The 17,673-nt window shown below is 43.2% G+C and overlaps 1 protein-coding gene across 5 annotated transcripts in view; it reads left to right on the forward strand.

The window, feature by feature from the left end:
• Positions 1–17,673, forward strand: part of fryl (furry homolog, like) — a 97,835-nt gene that overhangs the window by 47,064 nt on the left and 33,098 nt on the right. For all 5 annotated transcript variants that reach the window (XM_080033039.1, XM_080033036.1, XM_080033037.1 and 2 more), the window contains 32 exons: positions 266–374; positions 503–589; positions 969–1,140; positions 1,802–1,934; positions 2,041–2,148; positions 2,520–2,757; positions 3,198–3,371; positions 3,487–3,573; positions 3,799–4,067; positions 5,340–5,541; positions 5,853–5,977; positions 6,294–6,351; positions 6,467–6,558; positions 6,657–6,829; positions 7,384–7,544; positions 7,967–8,077; positions 8,880–9,034; positions 9,135–9,234; positions 9,348–9,516; positions 10,206–10,471; positions 10,958–11,098; positions 11,402–11,570; positions 11,694–11,784; positions 12,426–12,538; positions 12,632–12,782; positions 12,879–12,982; positions 13,363–13,545; positions 14,073–14,274; positions 14,959–15,080; positions 15,745–15,932; positions 16,565–16,659; positions 16,781–17,376. In XM_080033039.1, the coding sequence (XP_079889165.1) occupies positions 266–374; positions 503–589; positions 969–1,140; positions 1,802–1,934; positions 2,041–2,148; positions 2,520–2,757; positions 3,198–3,371; positions 3,487–3,573; positions 3,799–4,067; positions 5,340–5,541; positions 5,853–5,977; positions 6,294–6,351; positions 6,467–6,558; positions 6,657–6,829; positions 7,384–7,544; positions 7,967–8,077; positions 8,880–9,034; positions 9,135–9,234; positions 9,348–9,516; positions 10,206–10,471; positions 10,958–11,098; positions 11,402–11,570; positions 11,694–11,784; positions 12,426–12,538; positions 12,632–12,782; positions 12,879–12,982; positions 13,363–13,545; positions 14,073–14,274; positions 14,959–15,080; positions 15,745–15,932; positions 16,565–16,659; positions 16,781–17,376 (5,144 nt within the window). The remainder of the gene's footprint in view (positions 1–265; positions 375–502; positions 590–968; positions 1,141–1,801; positions 1,935–2,040; positions 2,149–2,519; positions 2,758–3,197; positions 3,372–3,486; positions 3,574–3,798; positions 4,068–5,339; positions 5,542–5,852; positions 5,978–6,293; positions 6,352–6,466; positions 6,559–6,656; positions 6,830–7,383; positions 7,545–7,966; positions 8,078–8,879; positions 9,035–9,134; positions 9,235–9,347; positions 9,517–10,205; positions 10,472–10,957; positions 11,099–11,401; positions 11,571–11,693; positions 11,785–12,425; positions 12,539–12,631; positions 12,783–12,878; positions 12,983–13,362; positions 13,546–14,072; positions 14,275–14,958; positions 15,081–15,744; positions 15,933–16,564; positions 16,660–16,780; positions 17,377–17,673) is intronic.

Raw genomic sequence — 17,673 nt, forward strand, 5'->3', positions numbered from 1 at the left:
CTCACTCACTCACTCACTCACTCACTCACTCACTCACTCACTCACTCTCTCTCTCTCTCTCTCTCTCTCTCTCTCTCTCTCTCTCTCTCTCTCTCTCTCTCTCTCTCTCTCTCTCTCTTTCTCTTTCTCTTTCTCTTTCTCTCGCTCTCTCTCTCTCTCTCTCTCTCTCACACACCCCTTTGCAATCAATGCCATTTGTATATCTAGCTATGTTGTTCAGCACCAAATCATAATATCCCCCCTTTTTTCCCTCCCCCCCAACTAGTCGACTCCTCAGCATCGTTTCAGCACTTTTCCCCAAAGGCTCTCGGAGTGTGGTGCCCCGGGACACGCCCCTCAACATCTTTGTCAAGATCATTCAGTTCATTGCACAGGTAAGCTTGCAACATGAATGAATGAATGAATGAACATACCTGGAATATTCCAAGCTGATCAAAACCCAGGATTTAAAGGGATGATTTCAGCGCTTGTGTGTTATTGTTGTTGTTTTTTTCCCCCACAGGAAAGACTGGACTTTGCCATGAAGGAGATTATCTACGACCTCCTGTGCGTGGGCAAGTCTCACAAAACCTTCACCATCAACCCAGAGGTAAAGGCACGAGTACCGTAATTCTGACACCCTTTCCACTTTCAAGTCCCATCTCAAAACACATCTTTTTAAACTGGCATATTCCGTCTAATCATTGTCTATCACCCATTTCACCCCACCTGTGTAAATTGTTTAAGTGTGTCTTGTTCTGTTTTTTTATTTCTGTTGTTTTGTTCTTTTAACTATGCCCTATAGGGTGACCTTTGGTGCTTTGAAAGGCGCCCTCAAATAAAATGAATTATTATTTTTATTATTATTATTATTATTATTATTATTATTATTATTATTACACACAACTTAAAGTTCTGTTGTTGGATGGTTGATGGGCTGTCTCTCTCTCATATATCCTCCCTCCCTCTCTTTCTCTCTGCCCTGCCAGCGGATGAACATTGGTCTGCGAGCGTTCTTGGTGATCGCCGACAGCCTCCAGCAGAAAGATGGCGAGCCTCCCATGCCCACCACGGGGATTATCATGCCCTCTGGAAACACCCTGCGTGTCAAAAAGATCTTCCTCAACACCACCCTCACTGACGAAGAGGCCAAGGTCATAGGTAGGTTGGATTCACGCAGAAAAGGGCATTATAGGAAGTTTATTTTATTGACTTTTTTATTGATTTTTTTTTAGCTTAAAGGTGCACTATGCAGTTTCAGAGGATGGGGATTTGTTTACATTCTCAGAGCCTGCAGTCGTGTTTACATGACATATATTCACTCTACATGTCACCTGTAGTATTGAATAATATCATCATCATAAATCCAAATTATATTTCGGGCACCTGGAACGAAAACTTAAGACTTGAATATGTTTCTAAACCAAACTGTGGGCCCCAGCTGCTGTAAAGAACAACAGTGAAACAGAAACTTTTCAGGTAGCTTTTCTAACTTCAAACAGTGCTCCAGGGATCCCAACTCTGAAAGAAATTTGCTAATTAAGTAATGAGACCATATCTTAAAAAACTCTCACTTCTCTGACACACCCAAGGCTATATATATATAGTGCTAAACGTTAACGTTGCTGTAGACTCACTTTTGTTGCATTGGCCTTCAACACAAGTTGAGACTTTGACACTCCTAACTTTTTTTTCTTCTTACATGTTATTTTGTATTGTATCTTGTACAGCACTTTGGTCAACTGATGTTGTTTTTAAATGCGTTATAGAAATCATTTTGACTCTGACTTTGACTTTAACAACTCTGGCTGGCTCTTTCCAGGCATGTCACTCTACTACCCACAAGTACGAAAGGCCTTGGACAACATCCTGCGACACCTGGACAAGGAGGTGGGGCGCTCCATGAGCATGACCAACGTGCAGATGTCCAACAAGGAGCCTGAGGACATGATCACGTATGGAACCACAAACCTCAATTCTCATGTTTTTTTCGGTTTCTGTCTTTGGCTCTGTGCATGTCTGACCTGTAGTCAGTTTCTCATCAGCCATTTGTTCCAACAGGGGAGAGAGGAAGCCAAAGATCGATCTGTTCCGTACGTGTGTGGCCGCCATCCCCAGACTGATACCAGACGGCATGAGCAGACAAGACCTCATAGAGCTTCTGGCCAAGTAATTCACCCACCCTCATTTAAAGACCTACTTTACCGGTGAAAGTATGAAGGTGTATTGAACTCTGATATCCTATAAATGTGCAACAATTTTAGAAATCGGTTCTTCCTAGCCTGAGAAAAGGCTGAAACCATACATCACATATGGTAAAATGTAGGGTTAGGGTTAACAGGACAGCTGCGCCAAGGGAAGACTGAGGGAAGAAAACCCTCATTCATTATATTAAAATTGTGATTTTTATAATGATAGAACGCTGGTTCTGTATGGGTGAAGTATTCCTTTAAGCCTACCGCAGACACGTTCTCACAGCTCAACTGTAGCTCAGGTGTTCCTTCACACATTCTCACGTCTCTCTCTCTCCCTGTCTCCAGACTGACCATCCACATGGATGAGGAGCTGCGTGGGCTGGCCTTCACCACCCTCCAGGCCTTGATGGTGGATTTCCCCGAGTGGAGGGAGGACGTCCTCTCTGGCTTTGTCTACTTCATTGTCCGAGAGGTGACGGACGTCCACCCCACACTGCTGGACAACGCAGTCAAGATGCTGCTGCAGCTGCTCAGCCAATGGAGGCAGGCGGTGCAGAGCAGCAACAAGAGCCACGATACACAGGTATGTTAAGGAAGCTTCATTAAGCTAAAGGTGGAATCAGCCATTCTGGAGAACGCCTGTTGTCAAAATCACTTTTTGCCGAAATCAGTTTATTTCGCGCTGAAGAAAATCCAGTGGTAATGCACGGCTTTGGCTCTGTAAATGGGCATGTTGCTAACTACAGTGGGACCCCTTTGTCTACATACTAGTTTACAGAGCCTAGGCTCTGTATTTAAACCGGATTCTTTTTCTTCCTGTGAACACAGTACAGGTAGCGGATCGTGAGGAGAATATTCAGATGTTGACAAAAAGTTACTTAGACAAGTTTTCTTTAGAATTGCTGAATCCGTCTTTTAATTCTATAGATTTTTGTGTTGTGTGCATTTGTCTAATAACTAGTTGTTTAATGACAAATGTTTATGTAATGCTCTGAGTGATTTTAATTTCTTCTTTTTAATCAGGGCTCAAGCAGCGGCCACTCTCTGTCCCTGGAGCGTACTCCATTAGGCGTGCTGCACGTGGTGGAGGGTTTAGGCCTGGTGGTGCTTTGTAGCTGCCGCCCTGCTACACGCAGGCTGGCTGTTAACATCCTCAAGGAGGTCCGGGCCTTACACACTGCACTGGGCATTGGCAAGGTAAATACTTTCAGATTCGCACTGCATTTTGTTTTGACTCACACAAATAACCGTCAAATGTGTGTGAGCCTGCAGCGTACCCTGTTATCTGACACATGTGTTCTTCGTCTTTTAGGGTGATGAGGAATTGGCCATCGACGTGATGGACAGACTAAGTGCGTCAGTGTTGGAGAGCTTCATTCATCTCACAGGAGCTGACCAGGTAGAAAATGCCTTTTTATGAAACATTATGAATTTTAAAATGATTCAGGTGGTGGCTTCAAGTACAGCTACATACACTATTAGTTTGTTACCTTTCTCATTCTATATATTGTAAAATGTGCAAATTATAAAGAAATAAAATGATAACCTCTTATTTACACCATCATAACACTTGTACAAAGAATCTTGGACTGAACTCCCCTGCCTCTTGTTCTCTCCTCTGTAGACCAACCTGCTGTACTGTCCCAGTGGCATTGACCTCCAGACGCTAGCCGAGTGGAGCTCATCTCCCATCAGCCACCAGTTCGATGTGGTGAGCCCCTCGCACATCTGGGTGTTTGCCCACGTGACTCAGGGCCAAGACCCGTGGGTCATCAGCTTCTCCAGCTACCTGCGGCAGGAGAACCTGCCCAAGCATTGCCCCACCGCCCTCAACTATGCCTGGATGTTTGCCTACACCCGCCTGCAGCTACTGTCTCCACAAGTCGACATCAAGTATGTTTCCTCACGCCTTTGTGTCTGCGTGATCCGTCTGTTTGCACACATATGTTATCTTGTGTTTTTGGTCATTGTGGATGTCTCTATTAAAGGCTGGTGACATTATGTGTTAGGATTGTCGACATAAGACTTTGCACTAAATAATACTAACTCAAAGGTCCACTTTGCATTTTCAGTGGGGGTGGATTTTATTTTACATTTGCAGACACTGCAGTTATTTTTACAGAACATTCTCACTCTACATGTAATTCTTAGTATTGAATAATAATAGCATCATACATTGAAACAAAATTATTTTGAGGAACATGGAACTAAAGGTAAGAATATGCCTGAAAACAAAACCGTGGGCCCTGCTGTTAAACAACAACAGTTATATAGTTAATTTTAAGTTAGCTTTCCAACTTCAACTAATGTTACAGGGGTCAAATGTTCCTGTGAGGAAAGTTTGTTTATTCAGTTATGAGAATATACATTAGAATATGTTCACGTCTCTGACGAAAAACGGATGTAGCATGCTGCCCCCATGTGGCGTAGCCAGGCAGCATGCAGTTTCTTCAGGTGTTGTTGATGCCATGCCCTGCGTTCCAATCCCCATACTATTTACTATTTAGTATGATAGAAAAAAAGATTTAGGATGTCCCGATTCTTGTGGCCAGATTTAGTATGGTTAGAAATACACATCAGGTCGAGATTTTTTAGTGTCGAAAACAGCATCCTATTTGGGGCGATTCTGACCCACAATCCAGTGTGCACCGGAAGTGACGTCACATCGACGGAGCCTCCATATGATAACAACAACTGGGGCGGATATAAAAGCAAGATCAAGGCACAATGTTATGATAAAATAAACAAGTGAAAGTATGTCCCAAGTGTATGACTACTGCATCCTAACAATATTCTTTTCATGGTCAGATGTAGTATGCAGAATAGAAAAAAGAAAGAATAAGTCAAAATCAAGTCAAAGTCTTTTATTGTCAGTTCTGATATATGCAAGACATACATCAGAATCAAAATGGCGTTTATCTCTGGCCCACAGTGCAGTTGGAACGATAAAATAAAAATAAAGAGTTAAATAAGATAAACATAAACAATATTTACATAAGATAAATTCTAAATACAAAGTAGTGCAAAGGAATGTTCTGTGCAATATAAAACAGTATATACAAAATAGAATAGAAAGTAAAAAGTAGATAAGTTCAATTAAGCGATTGGGAACACAGGGATTGTGTCATTAACCCCTGGGCCCTCTCCTCTATGTCTACCCTGCAGTAGCCCCATCAATGCCAAGAAAGTCAACAGCAGCAGTGACTCCTACATCGGCCTGTGGAGGAACTACCTGATCCTGTGCTGCAGCTCGGCCTCCTCCTCCCCCTCCATGTGCTCCTCCTCCTCAGCCTCTGGCTCCGTCCGCTGCTCCCCGCCTGAGACGCTGGCGTCCACGCCGGACAGCGGCTACAGTTATGATTCAAAGGTTAGACAGCACAAACTGCACACACATGGTAACGTTTGAATGGGAAACAGGTCTCCCTTTAAAAAAAGAGTCTCCGGTCTCAATGGGATTCACCTGTATCAATGGCAAAAAAAAACACACTCGACAAGTTCTATATATAACAAATGTTGCAAAGGTCTGGAAAGGTTTGTAAGTGGTGCAGAGAGTAAGGAAATGCAATATGATACAGGACCTGCTTTAGGTAAAAACAACTAATGATGAATAGTGAGTAGGCTTGATTTTAGTTTTGCATCTCAGCCATGACTTTGCTCTTTTTCTGTGTCTATAAATAGATTGTTGGCACTCCGTCCCCTTCCTCCCTCTTCAAACACATTGTCCCAATGATGCGCTCTGAGAGCATGGACATCACAGAGTCTCTAGTGCTGGGGCTTGGCAGGACCAACCCCGTGGCCTTCAGGTGAACAAACACTCAACCTCATTTCATTTGGCTCCACCTACGTTTTAGCATAAGCTAAGAAGATATTCTTGTTGGGTTCCTGCAAGTCTACATTGTGACAATGCAATTTACACAATCACATTAATTGCAACACACAGACATTTACATATTACAAAGCCACTTCACAAAATACAACTCATCTACAGTAACACAATTGACACCTGACGCCATTAAACAATTGAAAGAATAACTAATAGCATATACTGTAGTTTGTCATTGTAACTTTTCCTATAGTTTTTTATTGTTTTTTAACTGGTAACTTCCCCCTCTCTTTCAGAGAGTTGATAGAGGAGCTAAATCCTATCATCAAAGAAGCTTTAGAAAGAAGACCTGAAGTAAGTGCACCTTATTTGATCACATTGGAACCCTTTCTGTATTTCACATTTCTGTATTTAGCAAGAGGCAAGTTCCTTAAGTTAAAATGCCACCACGCTGTTTTTTCCTCTGCAGAACATGAAGCGGCGCCGGCGTCGTGACATCCTCAGGGTCCAGCTGGTCCGGATATTTGAGCTGCTGGCTGACGCTGGTGTCGTCAGTCAGATGTATGCTATCCACAATATGATTAGGAATAAATAAATGTGCTCTGTATATCTGGTTTTAAATAGATAGTACATTTATTTATTTATTTTATTTACTACAGAGCCAGTGGAGGGTTGGATGGAGAGAGCCACTCTTTGAACAGTACGCTCCTGGAGTACGTGGATCTGACCAGGCAGCTGCTCGAGGCTGAAAATGACAAGGACTCCGACACCCTGAAGGACATTCGCTGTCATTTCAGTGCACTCGTGGCCAACATCATTCAGAATGTCCCAGGTATATGTCTCTCTTTTACTTGCTCACACATTTCAGTCAGTTTATTTCGCCCTGACGCCTCGTTTCCACATACGTACATTCTCGTATGCGATCCAAACGGATCCGACCGAAAGTCCATTCATTCCTATGTGATTCTCCGTAATGTCTCCGTAAACTCCTCCCCTACGTAATATTTCTGTCCGTAATCCACGTAAATTTAACTTTTTACGTGGATTACGGAGAGACCGTATGGAAGTTTTTCTAGGTTATCTTACATGCGATGTCCTTCCACTCTGTTAATGTTGATTGTCAAGTCAGTTAGATGATTTAAAAGTACTTGATATGAAATACATTCAGATTTATTAGTTTAATGACACAAGTGAGAGTGCCTGTGATCGCTGCAGACAAGGACCCCACGGACCCCCACACTTCTTTCCGTCGGACACTAGAATAACCATCCGTAAAACGGACACAAGTGACATACGTATGTGGAAACGAGGCGTGAGTATTTTTTTACGGTTAGAGTAATAAACCATCTATTTTAAAATTCATTTGGTTACCTGTTTTTTGTCCAGTGCATCAGAGGAGAACCATCTTCCCCCAGCAGTCCCTGAGACACAGTCTGTTCATGCTGTTCAGTCACTGGGCCGGCCCCTTCAGCATTATGTTCACTCCCCTGGACCGCTACAGCGACAGAAATATGCAGATCAACCGCCATCAGTACTGTGCACTAAAGGTACACAAAAATACATACAGCCGCGGAAAAAAATAAGAGACCAGTCTGGATTGTTCTTCAATCTTCATCTCTACATTACTTATTGAAAAGGCTCTAAATGACAATATTTTTAATGTGAATTTGGTAGAAATGTTGTCAGTAGTTTATAAAATAAAACCAAAATGTTCATTCTACTCAAACATTTATTTATTATTCTTTCGGACAATTCCACGTTGTCCGAAGGGAGACGGAAGAAGCCAAAGGCTTATCAGGTCCCGCCCCCATATGCCTATAAATAGTAAAACAAGAGACACTGAACATTTGGAGTGGTCTCTTAATTTTTTCCACGGCTGTATCTAGAAAACACATAAGAATCTGCTCACTGCTTATAATATAATAATTTCTGATCATTATAAAAGCTTTTTCCTTCCCTGTGTTCCCAGGCCATGTCTGCAGTGTTGTGTTGTGGGCCGGTAGCTGACAATGTTGGCCTTTCCTCCGATGGCTACCTCTACAAGTGGCTAGACAACATCCTGGATTCTCAGGACAAGAAGGTGAGAAACAATCCCTGCATTCCAATCCCCATACTTCCCTACTATTTAGTGTGCCAGAAAATTGTTTAGGGATGTCCCAGTACATGCACATCAATTGTAGTATGCTGAAAATGCATAAATGCCCCACTAACTCCAATCGCATTTTGGAGTATTCGTCTTTATTTTTGACATTTCTCGACATACAAAAAAAAAAAACTTCCTTATCTGATTATTTTATTAAAAAAACTCTTCTGTACTTTAGTATGTAGTCTAGTAAAAAGAAAAAAGGATGTGATTTGGAACGCAGGGAATTTTTGCATCGCCCCAAAAAAAAAAAGTCCTCAGTGCTTCCTGAGGTCAAAGTTAATGTGGGACAGGTTTATACTATGACACTAGCACCACACTATGGTGCTCAGAAGTACTGCATTGTGCTGCCATAATGATGAACAACAGTCTACCACTTTTATTGACACACTTTGACACTCATTGAACTTGGTCAAACACGTATTGTTCAACAGTGTCGTTGTTGTTGCCATATGGACAGCATATGTTTCCTTAATTTCTCTTTTTTTATTTTTTTTTTATGCTGCACCAGCATTGTTCCCTGGGGACAATAAACCTTTATTAAATAAAATGTCATTGAATTGCAAGAGGCCAATAACTCTTCCGTTCAGACCAAGACTTGAACAATAAAATAGTTAATTTGCAGAATGCACTTAGGTTTAAAATCCTTTTGGGAAAAAAAAAGATATTTATAGATTAGCAGGCTGGAAGAAGTGAACCTATGCTTACTTGTGTTGCCGTATGGTTCCCCCCGTCCTAGGTTCATCAGCTGGGTTGCGAGGCTGTGATGCTGCTGCTGGAGCTCAATCCAGACCAGAGCAACCTCATGTTCTGGGCCGTGGACCGCTGCTACACCGGCTCTCGTCGCGTGGCCGCCGGCTGCTTCAGAGCCATCGCAAATGTCTTTCACAACAGGTCCTACAAAATGTTCTCATATATATCTGTTGCCTTTGTTTGTCCATTGTAAACCCAGCTAAATTTTGACTAAATTGTGAATTTTCTATTTTTCTACTAGGGATTACCAATTTGACACTGTGGTGCTGCTGAACCTGATTCTGTTCAAGGCGGCTGACTCCTCCAGGGCCATCTACGAGGTGGCCATGCAGCTGCTACAGGTCAGAATGATGATTTTAAAGCTAACCTTTTACACACCAAACCATAACACTGCTATATATACTTTTTTCATGAGTAAAATACACTACATTTTTGTCTGTGTACCAACTGATAGATACTGGAACCCAAGCTCTTTCGTTACGCCCACAAACTGGAGATCCTGCGGACAGATGGGATCCTGACCCCTCCCTCCCCGCTGCCACACCTCTACTCTGTGTCTTACTACCAGCTGTCTGAGGAGCTCGCAAGGACTTACCCAGAGCTCACTCTTCCAATCTTCTCAGGTTTGCTGCATTACATGTTTGTACAGTTGTGTAGTATAGAGTGTTGAAATGTGTGGAATGATTCCTTAATATGATGGCTCTACTTCTCATATCCCTACTCTCACAGGCACAACGCAAGTTAAATAAGAAATATACCTGAATGTAACCTAATGACTTATGCACAGCTGAGTCCTTTTACTTATCCAAACTGTCTTAAGAAGTGATGCAACGGGAACGAAAAAACATTAGAACTCCATCATTAATACAAGAATCTGTCTTTGACTTTAGATTACAAAGCTTTTTTCAGCTCACTATAGCAAAACAGAGAATAAATTGGACTAAAAGAGCATTATTAGATTAGATTGCCTTTATTGTCATCACAAAGTAACAAGTTAGAATGCAACTAAATGTAGGTGGGTCTAACCAGAGTGCAAACATCAGTTTATGCAATATGCGTCTATATATACATATATATGTACAGTATTTAATATCTATACAGCAATTCATTCATTACAACAGTAATAAATTAACAGTAAAGTAAAGTGAAAGTTGTGCAAAAAGAGAGTGCAAGTGAGCAGTAGGGACTATGCAGTATGAGATGGAGTATTGTGTAAGCAGTCTGACAGCTGAGGGAAAGAAGCTGATAGAAATCCACTTGAACTAACAGCCAGCCTCTTTCCTGTCCCCCCCAACCCCCACCACCCCCCCAGAGGTGAGCCAGCGCATCCAGACAGCGCACCCCGGTGGTCGTCAGGTCATGTTGCACTACCTCCTGCCTTGGATGAACAACGTGGAGCTGGTGGATGTGAAACCAAGTGTGCGGCGCCCGGAGGACTGTGGTGGTGAGGAGGAGGACGAGGCGCACGACCGGGAGATGATGATGGTCAACAGCCGGCGCTGGCTGCGTGGAGAGGGCTGGGGCTCCCCGAGGGCAACAACCATGGTGCTCAACAACCTCATGTTCATGACGGCTAAGGTGAGAGGCCACTGAAGCACAGTCTGACCTCTAAGTCATATTCATAGTTACTGGAAGCGTTTTTTCAGGGTAACTCGCAGGGTCTTAAAAGCATTTAAACGGCATTTAATTTAATATTTATCAAAATAAGGCCTCAAAAAGGATTGAATTTCCTATACAAAAGTCTTACATCTGACTTACTTTTAATTAATACTTGGAGGTTGGTTATTATGTGACAAATAAGCACTTTAGGATGTTTGGTATTACGAGTATACACATACTTCAAAAAGCTACTGTGACAGTACATCAATGTGAGTATGTAAAAAGTGTATTAAAAGTACAGAACATCCTGCTTCAGAACATCCGTTATATCCTCCTTTTTAAATCCTTTTAAATACTAAATAAAGTCTATCATTGAACTTGGATATCCCTGGTTTGAGAAATATTGAATGAAATGATGATGGAATTGATCATGACATTGTGATTATTTTCCAAAATGTTTTGCAGTACGGGGATGAGTTTGCCTGGTCGGAGATAGAGAACGTGTGGACCACGCTGGCAGACAGCTGGCCAAAGAACCTCAAAATCATCCTGCACTTCCTCATCAGTATGTCGGGAGTCAACAGTGACCCCAGCCTTTTGCCCTATGTAAGTCACACGATAAATAAATCAACATCACACTCTTGTATCTGTCGCATCCACCAATGTGCACCGTGTCCACCACTTGCTCCTCATGTGTCTTGTGTTTGTGTGTGTGTGTGTGTGTGTGTGTGTGTGTGTGTGTGTGTGTGTGTGTGTGTGTGTGTGTGTGTGTGTGTGTGTGTGTGTGTGTGTGTGTGTGTGTGTGTGTGTGTGTGTGTGTGTGTGTGTGTGTGTGTGTGTGTGTGTGTGTGTGTGTGTGTGTGTGTGTGTGCGTGTGTGTGCGCGCGTGTGTGTGTGTGTGTCCTCCAGGTGAAACGAGTTGTGGTTTACCTGGGCAGAGATAAGACTATGCAGCTGCTGGAGGAGTTGATGTGTGAGCTCGAGTTGACTGAGCCCGTTAGCTCAGCGGTCACTCACATGGACAACCCCCCCTATTACCGCATCACCTCCAGTTACAAGATCCCCTCCGTCACCTCAGGTTAATAATGAGCAAAAGTCTATGCATGCACTAGTTATACTGTTAAAGAGACCCAATGGTTTCCCATGTGTTCTTCAATTGGAGAGATGGGTCATGGGTTTCATTTGTTGCTTTCTTTTCTAGGAACAACCTCCAGTAGCAATACCATGGTGCCAGGAAACGACGGTCACCACGACGGCAAGATCAAAGACTCCAACATGAACATGGAGGACAGGTGACCATGCTCATTGATTGGCCTCTAGTAAAAGCTGGGTTACACTTTACAATAAGGGGACATTCATAGCTTATGCTTAGTTAATGCTGAATATGCATTGACTAAGCATTCCGTTAATAGCTGCTTAGTAGCTTATCTAACTGTTATGCTCCGTTAATGCTTAACCAAGCATTGGTTAACTTAGCATTAATACTTAACTAACCGTGATTTACTAAGCATCAACAGTTATTTAATGTTTAATAAGAATTAACTAACTGTTAATAGCATTAACTAAACATAAACTAACAGTTAATTAATGTATATATCCACGACAGGTTTCAATCGTATTTTCTCAAAGTATAGAAGAATTAATTGTAAAAATAAATGCATCTCAAATATCTTTCACACTGGAGAAACATACACGTTTTGATTTGTAGCCGTGAAGTCAGCGATTCTGGAGAACGCTTGTTGTCAAAAACATCTCCTCACGATCCCACTTAAAAAAAAAAATCCAGACTTCATTTACTTCCATTTATTAACATGAAATCCGTCTCAAGTTTGAATATCGAATCAAATTTCAAGACACCGTGAGCCCAAAAAGTCTGATTAGATTTAAGTGGGAAAGAATGAAAAAAAAAATCAAGCGTTGTCTGTTGTTGCAGTTACACCCACCTGGATATCTACAGTGGTCTGAACAGTAACCTGAACCGACAACACCACCGTCTGGAGTCTCGTTACAGCAGCAGCTCGGGAGGCTCCTACGAAGAGGAAAAGAGTAAGAGCAGACTCCACTGACAGCACTTCAACCTAAATGCTACTCCAAATTCCTCCTCGCTTACTGTATGCTAATCTTCTCCCTTTCTCCCAGGTGACTCCATGCCACTCTATGCTAACTGGCGTTTGAAAGTGATGGACCATAACCGGCCGGAGCCTCTGCCCTTCCCTCCCTCAGGGGGCTGTTGGTCTCCTCTTGTGGATTACCTGCCCGAAACAAATAGCCCTGGTGTACCGCTCCACAGGTGGAACATAACAACAATTTAATTTTCTCCTTATATTATATACTACTGTGTTCTTTTTGCCTGAAGTCAACTCTATATTTTCTGGTTTTCTTTCAGATGTAACATTGCAGTCATCTTACTAACAGACCTGATTGTGGACCATGGGGTCAAAGTGGAGTGGAGTGCCTACCTGCATCTCTTGCTACATGCAATATTTATTGGTAACTTGCATCTTTTATTGTTAATATTCTGTATGCCTTTATTTGCCATGAACAGATTGTCTTTTCTTCTTTTGGTGCCTCTCAGCTCCTGTGCCTGGAAAAACAAGATATATTGTACCAAAAAAGCAAATTCAAAATTACACTATTCATAAGTGTACTCATGTACCATGAATATAAAGTGTTACCCAATAGTATAATACATACTGTATGTTTAACCATATGTTATTAGCAGTTTTTCCTTTTTTAGATTTCTCTTTTTTTTTTAAGTACCGCGTAGAGGAGTGAGTTTAATTGACATCTGGTTCTTTATCACACCTTGTACCCGCCAATTTCTAATCATCTTCTGTCCCCCTCTCTTTTCTGTGTCTGTCTTTTGTCAGGGTTTGATCACCAGCACCCAGAGGTGTATGAGCACTGCAAACGCCTGCTGCTCCATCTGCTGGTTGTCCAGGGAGCGAACAGCAACGTGCAGTCTGTGGCTATGGTGCTGCTGCGCAACAGAGACTACAACGAGCCCAGGGTCCTGACCGTCAAGCCCGCAGCCCCAGAGTTCAACCTCACTGGTCAGTTTGTGTGTGTGGAGCTCAGAATCCTAAAAGAAGAAAAGAATAGCAGGAGGGCTACTGTTAAATCCAAGGATTTTCAACCCAAATACTTTTTCTTGTCATTGTTAATGGAGGGAAAGTAACGGAATAAAAAAATAAAATTATTATTATTTATTTTTTTGCACCTACTCATTTGTTCCAATGCCAAAGCAGATCCCTAGGTGGCAGCAGCGATCAAAAAATATTATGCAGGAGTATTTTTCTTGAGGTGCCATCAAAAGCCAAGCCACACAGCTTTAGTATTTACTGTGTGTGTGTGTGTGTGTGTGTGTGTGTGTGTGTGTGTGTGTGTGTGTGTGTGTGTGTGTGTGTGTGTGTGTGTGTGTGTGTGTGTGTGTGTGTGTGTGTGTGTGTGTGTGTGTGTGTGTGTGTGTGTGTGTGTGTGTGTGTGTGTGTGTGTGTGTGTGTGTGTGTGTGTGTGTGTGTGTGTGTGTGTGTGTGTGTGTGTGTGTGTGTGTGTGTGTGTCATTTTGCCCCCCTAATAGGAGTGCAGGATTTATTGCCGGATTGTCAGCCGTCCCCTATGACAGACTCCGGCCTCAGCACCAGCTCCACCTCCTCCAGCATAAGCCTGGGGGCCGGGGGCCCTGCCATGTGTCACCTCTCCCCCTCACTGCTCAGCCAGGTGGATGCCACTGTGGAACAGGACGAGAAGGTCAAAGCTCTCATTGAGTTCATTACATCAAGGTGAGACCATCAAATTCACATTTTACATTTGAGCCCCAGACGCTACTGTGTGAGCCAGTTAACTTGGTCCTCTAATGTACAGTATGATCTCCCATGCCTCTAGTATGTGTCATTGAATTCTAAAGACACACTATTATAGACGCACAATTGTTTACTCATTCTTTTCAATCATTTGATTTCATGCCACCAGCTGTGTCTGAAAGGACTGGGTATTTTTTATTTTACATTGCATGAGTTTGGTTTTGGCGTTGGTCTGGTTCCTTTCTTTGCCTGGTGTGGTAACATGGACAATTGTTTTTTTTAAAGCTGGAGTCAGCGATTCTGTCCGTTCTGTGTGCGACCTGAAAACAAATCTGGTGTTATAATATAAACAGCCTAGGCTCTGTAAAATTTGGTGGACCAATTAGTCACTAGAAACATGCCCATTTACAGAGCTGAGGCTGTGTATTAACACTGCATTTTTTTTTCATCTCACACACACACAGTTTGAACAGGTGGAGGATACAAGAGATAACCAGTGAATATCTCATTCACTGATTTTGACGAAAAGGGATTTTAACAAAAAAAAAAAAAAAACATTCTCCAGAATTGCTGACTCCACATTTTTCTTAAAGGTGTGGCATTATTTGTCTAGTTTTCAACACGTCACATTGCTGATGTGTTGTTTTTTTCTTGCCTTTGTAGAAAGAGAGGCCCGCTCTGGAACCATGAGGATGTGTCGCCCAAGAACCCCAACATCAAGAGCGCCGAACAGCTGAGTGTTTTTGTCCGACACGTTGTGACTGTCTTCAAGCTGTCTCCGTCAGGTCTGTGTGGTACTTTTAACTTAAAGGCCGTATCTCACTGGGCTGCGACTGTTTGCGACAAGTTGGAGACTGCATTTGCGAGGGAGTCTCTAAACTGCCTTGAAACGTTCACAGGGGTCTCAATTTCCTCGCATGAGTCTCATAGCCTTGCAGTCCTGTCGCTTGAATTTTAGAACATCTTCAAAATAATGTGTGCAACAAATGTTCTCTCAAAATAGTCTCAGAGTCGTCGCAGGTGTGTCGCACGCGTCGCAAACCCTTCTCAGTTTAATCTCCACGTGTCAGAAAGTGCGAGAAGTGTGAGACGACTTTGCGAGGGTTTGGCGACATATGAAACTAAATTGCGACTGATTTGAGACAAAATTAGACTGACATTTCATTCGTGCGACGTTCGCAAGACATACATGCGAGCTCCCGGTAAGTTTTGGCCAGGACATTTGCAAAACGTGTCGTAAGTACTAATTCAGTGAGACTGCAAGTGAAAATGGTCGCTAATTCGCATATTTTCTTGCAATTTTGTGTCTCCAACTTGTCGCAAACAGTCGCAGCCCAGTGAGATAGGGGCTTAACCTGTTGCCTCATTTGAATGGATTATAGCGTGGGATACACAGGTATGATTTTGGATAGCTTCATCATTATGTTGCGTTGATGTGCGTCCCTTCAGGTTTCCAGTTGGAGGCATTGCTGAGTGACGTGGCTCTACAAACGGCTCTGTCCTGCTCGTCTCGTCACTACGCCGGGCGCTCCTTCCAGATCTTCAGGGCCCTCAAGCAACCTCTGACTCCTGCCCTGCTCTCTGACATCCTCTCTCGACTGGTGGAGACGATAGGAGACCCAGGAGAAGAGGCTCAGGTAACCAAGCTAAAAAAAAAAAAATGGTCTCCACATGATCCTGCTTTGCACTGCTCTAATGACAGAACAAGAGGCATTGGTCACTGTTTTCACAACGTGGAATGCTTTTTAACACTCATCCAGCTAAGGATGATTTTGAAAGTGAATTAATTTCATTCTTATTCAAACCTTTAATTTAACCAGGTTAGTCTCATTGAGATTAAAATCTATTTTTCAAGAGACCTGGCCAAGATGGACAGCCGTACAAAGTTACATTGACAAAATGCAAGTTTAAAAACCCTCCTTTAAGTGCAATTGGGAAACTATACATTCATGTTTTTCTACTTCAATCCCAACAGTATAAGTCATGATGGTATGAGACAGTATTGCATTTGGAGCACAGTTGTCCATTGAAATGTATACATGTGTTGGTTGTTGTTGCTGCAGTCTGAAACTGCAATGATTGCAAATTGAAAAAACAAACAAAAAAGACCACACACTCCTCCTGTATATGCAAAAGATTTTACATGGAGTACAATTGCTATGTAGCGTAATCATTTAGATGGTGTACAGATAAGCTATTTTAACTGGCTGGTATGTGCAGAGTCATACCATATTTTCTCACATTGACCTCTATTGATTTTTCTCCTCAGGGCTTTGTTATTGAACTCCTCCTGACACTGGAGTCTGGCATTGACACGCTAGCAGACACAGTCAAAAACTACGACCTCCTCACTGCCTTAGCACAGTAAGTCCTTTTTTTACTTTCACTACCTTTTGACCCATGCTCACTTTCAGTCGCATACTACCTGAAATTCTTATCACAAATCTAAAATTACAAAATCATTTGTGGTCATTTTTAATCCCAGAACGTCTCACCGTGAGCACTTGTTGTTGGGGCCTAAACTGGCGGCCAATCGGAAGAGCACCGGCCAACTCAACCTGAACAACGGGCGCTTCCACTACGCCCACGCCCGCAGCAACTCCCTGCGCGCCAGCCTGATGAGCGAACGCAAGGCCGACAGACCGCGGAGCAACACGCTGGACATAGCCGACCGGCTGGGGGGCAGCCACGGGAACCTGGCGCGCACCAGGAGCTTATCAGCGCTGGGTGGGGGAGGGGGTCCAGGAGGGGACGCCATCCCCCCCGTGGACCCCGCCAACCTGATGGCCACAGTCTTCTGGATCGCCGCCTCGCTGCTGGAGTCGGACTACGAGTTTGAGTATCTGCTGGCGCTGCGGCTGCTCAACAAGCTGCTGGGCCAGTTGCCTCTGGAGCGTCCCGACAGCCGGGAGCGTCTGGAGAAGGTCCAGGCCCAGCTCAAGTGGTACAGCTTCCCTGGCCTGCTGCAGCTCTTCCTCAAGGGCTTCACCTCGGCCTCCACGCAGGAGCTCACCATCCACCTGCTCAGCAAGCTCATCAGTGTCTCCAGGCACACGCTGGTAGACCCTTCACAAGTGGCAGGTGAGTGTGTGTAGGGTTTTGAGAAGGTGCCTACTAGCGTCGTGCTACAAAAAAATCGATATGGGCAAAATATCATGATATTTATTTTTTCGTGGTGTCTGCATCGATTGCCAGCTCCAATAATTGATATATCTAGGAAGGTAAAACAATTGCTTTTTCGCTCCTGTAGATGTCACAGTACGACTAGTATCCTCCAATTGCATTATGCATCGTATCGTGATGCATATCATATCTTGAAGAACTTGCCAATACCCAGCCCTATGCCTCTTGCTACTTCTACCATGAATGTCTTGTTTT

Source organism: Ammodytes marinus (assembly GCF_949987685.1).
Source record: "Ammodytes marinus genome assembly, chromosome: 8".
In the NCBI taxonomy this organism is placed as follows: domain Eukaryota; kingdom Metazoa; phylum Chordata; class Actinopteri; order Uranoscopiformes; family Ammodytidae; genus Ammodytes; species Ammodytes marinus.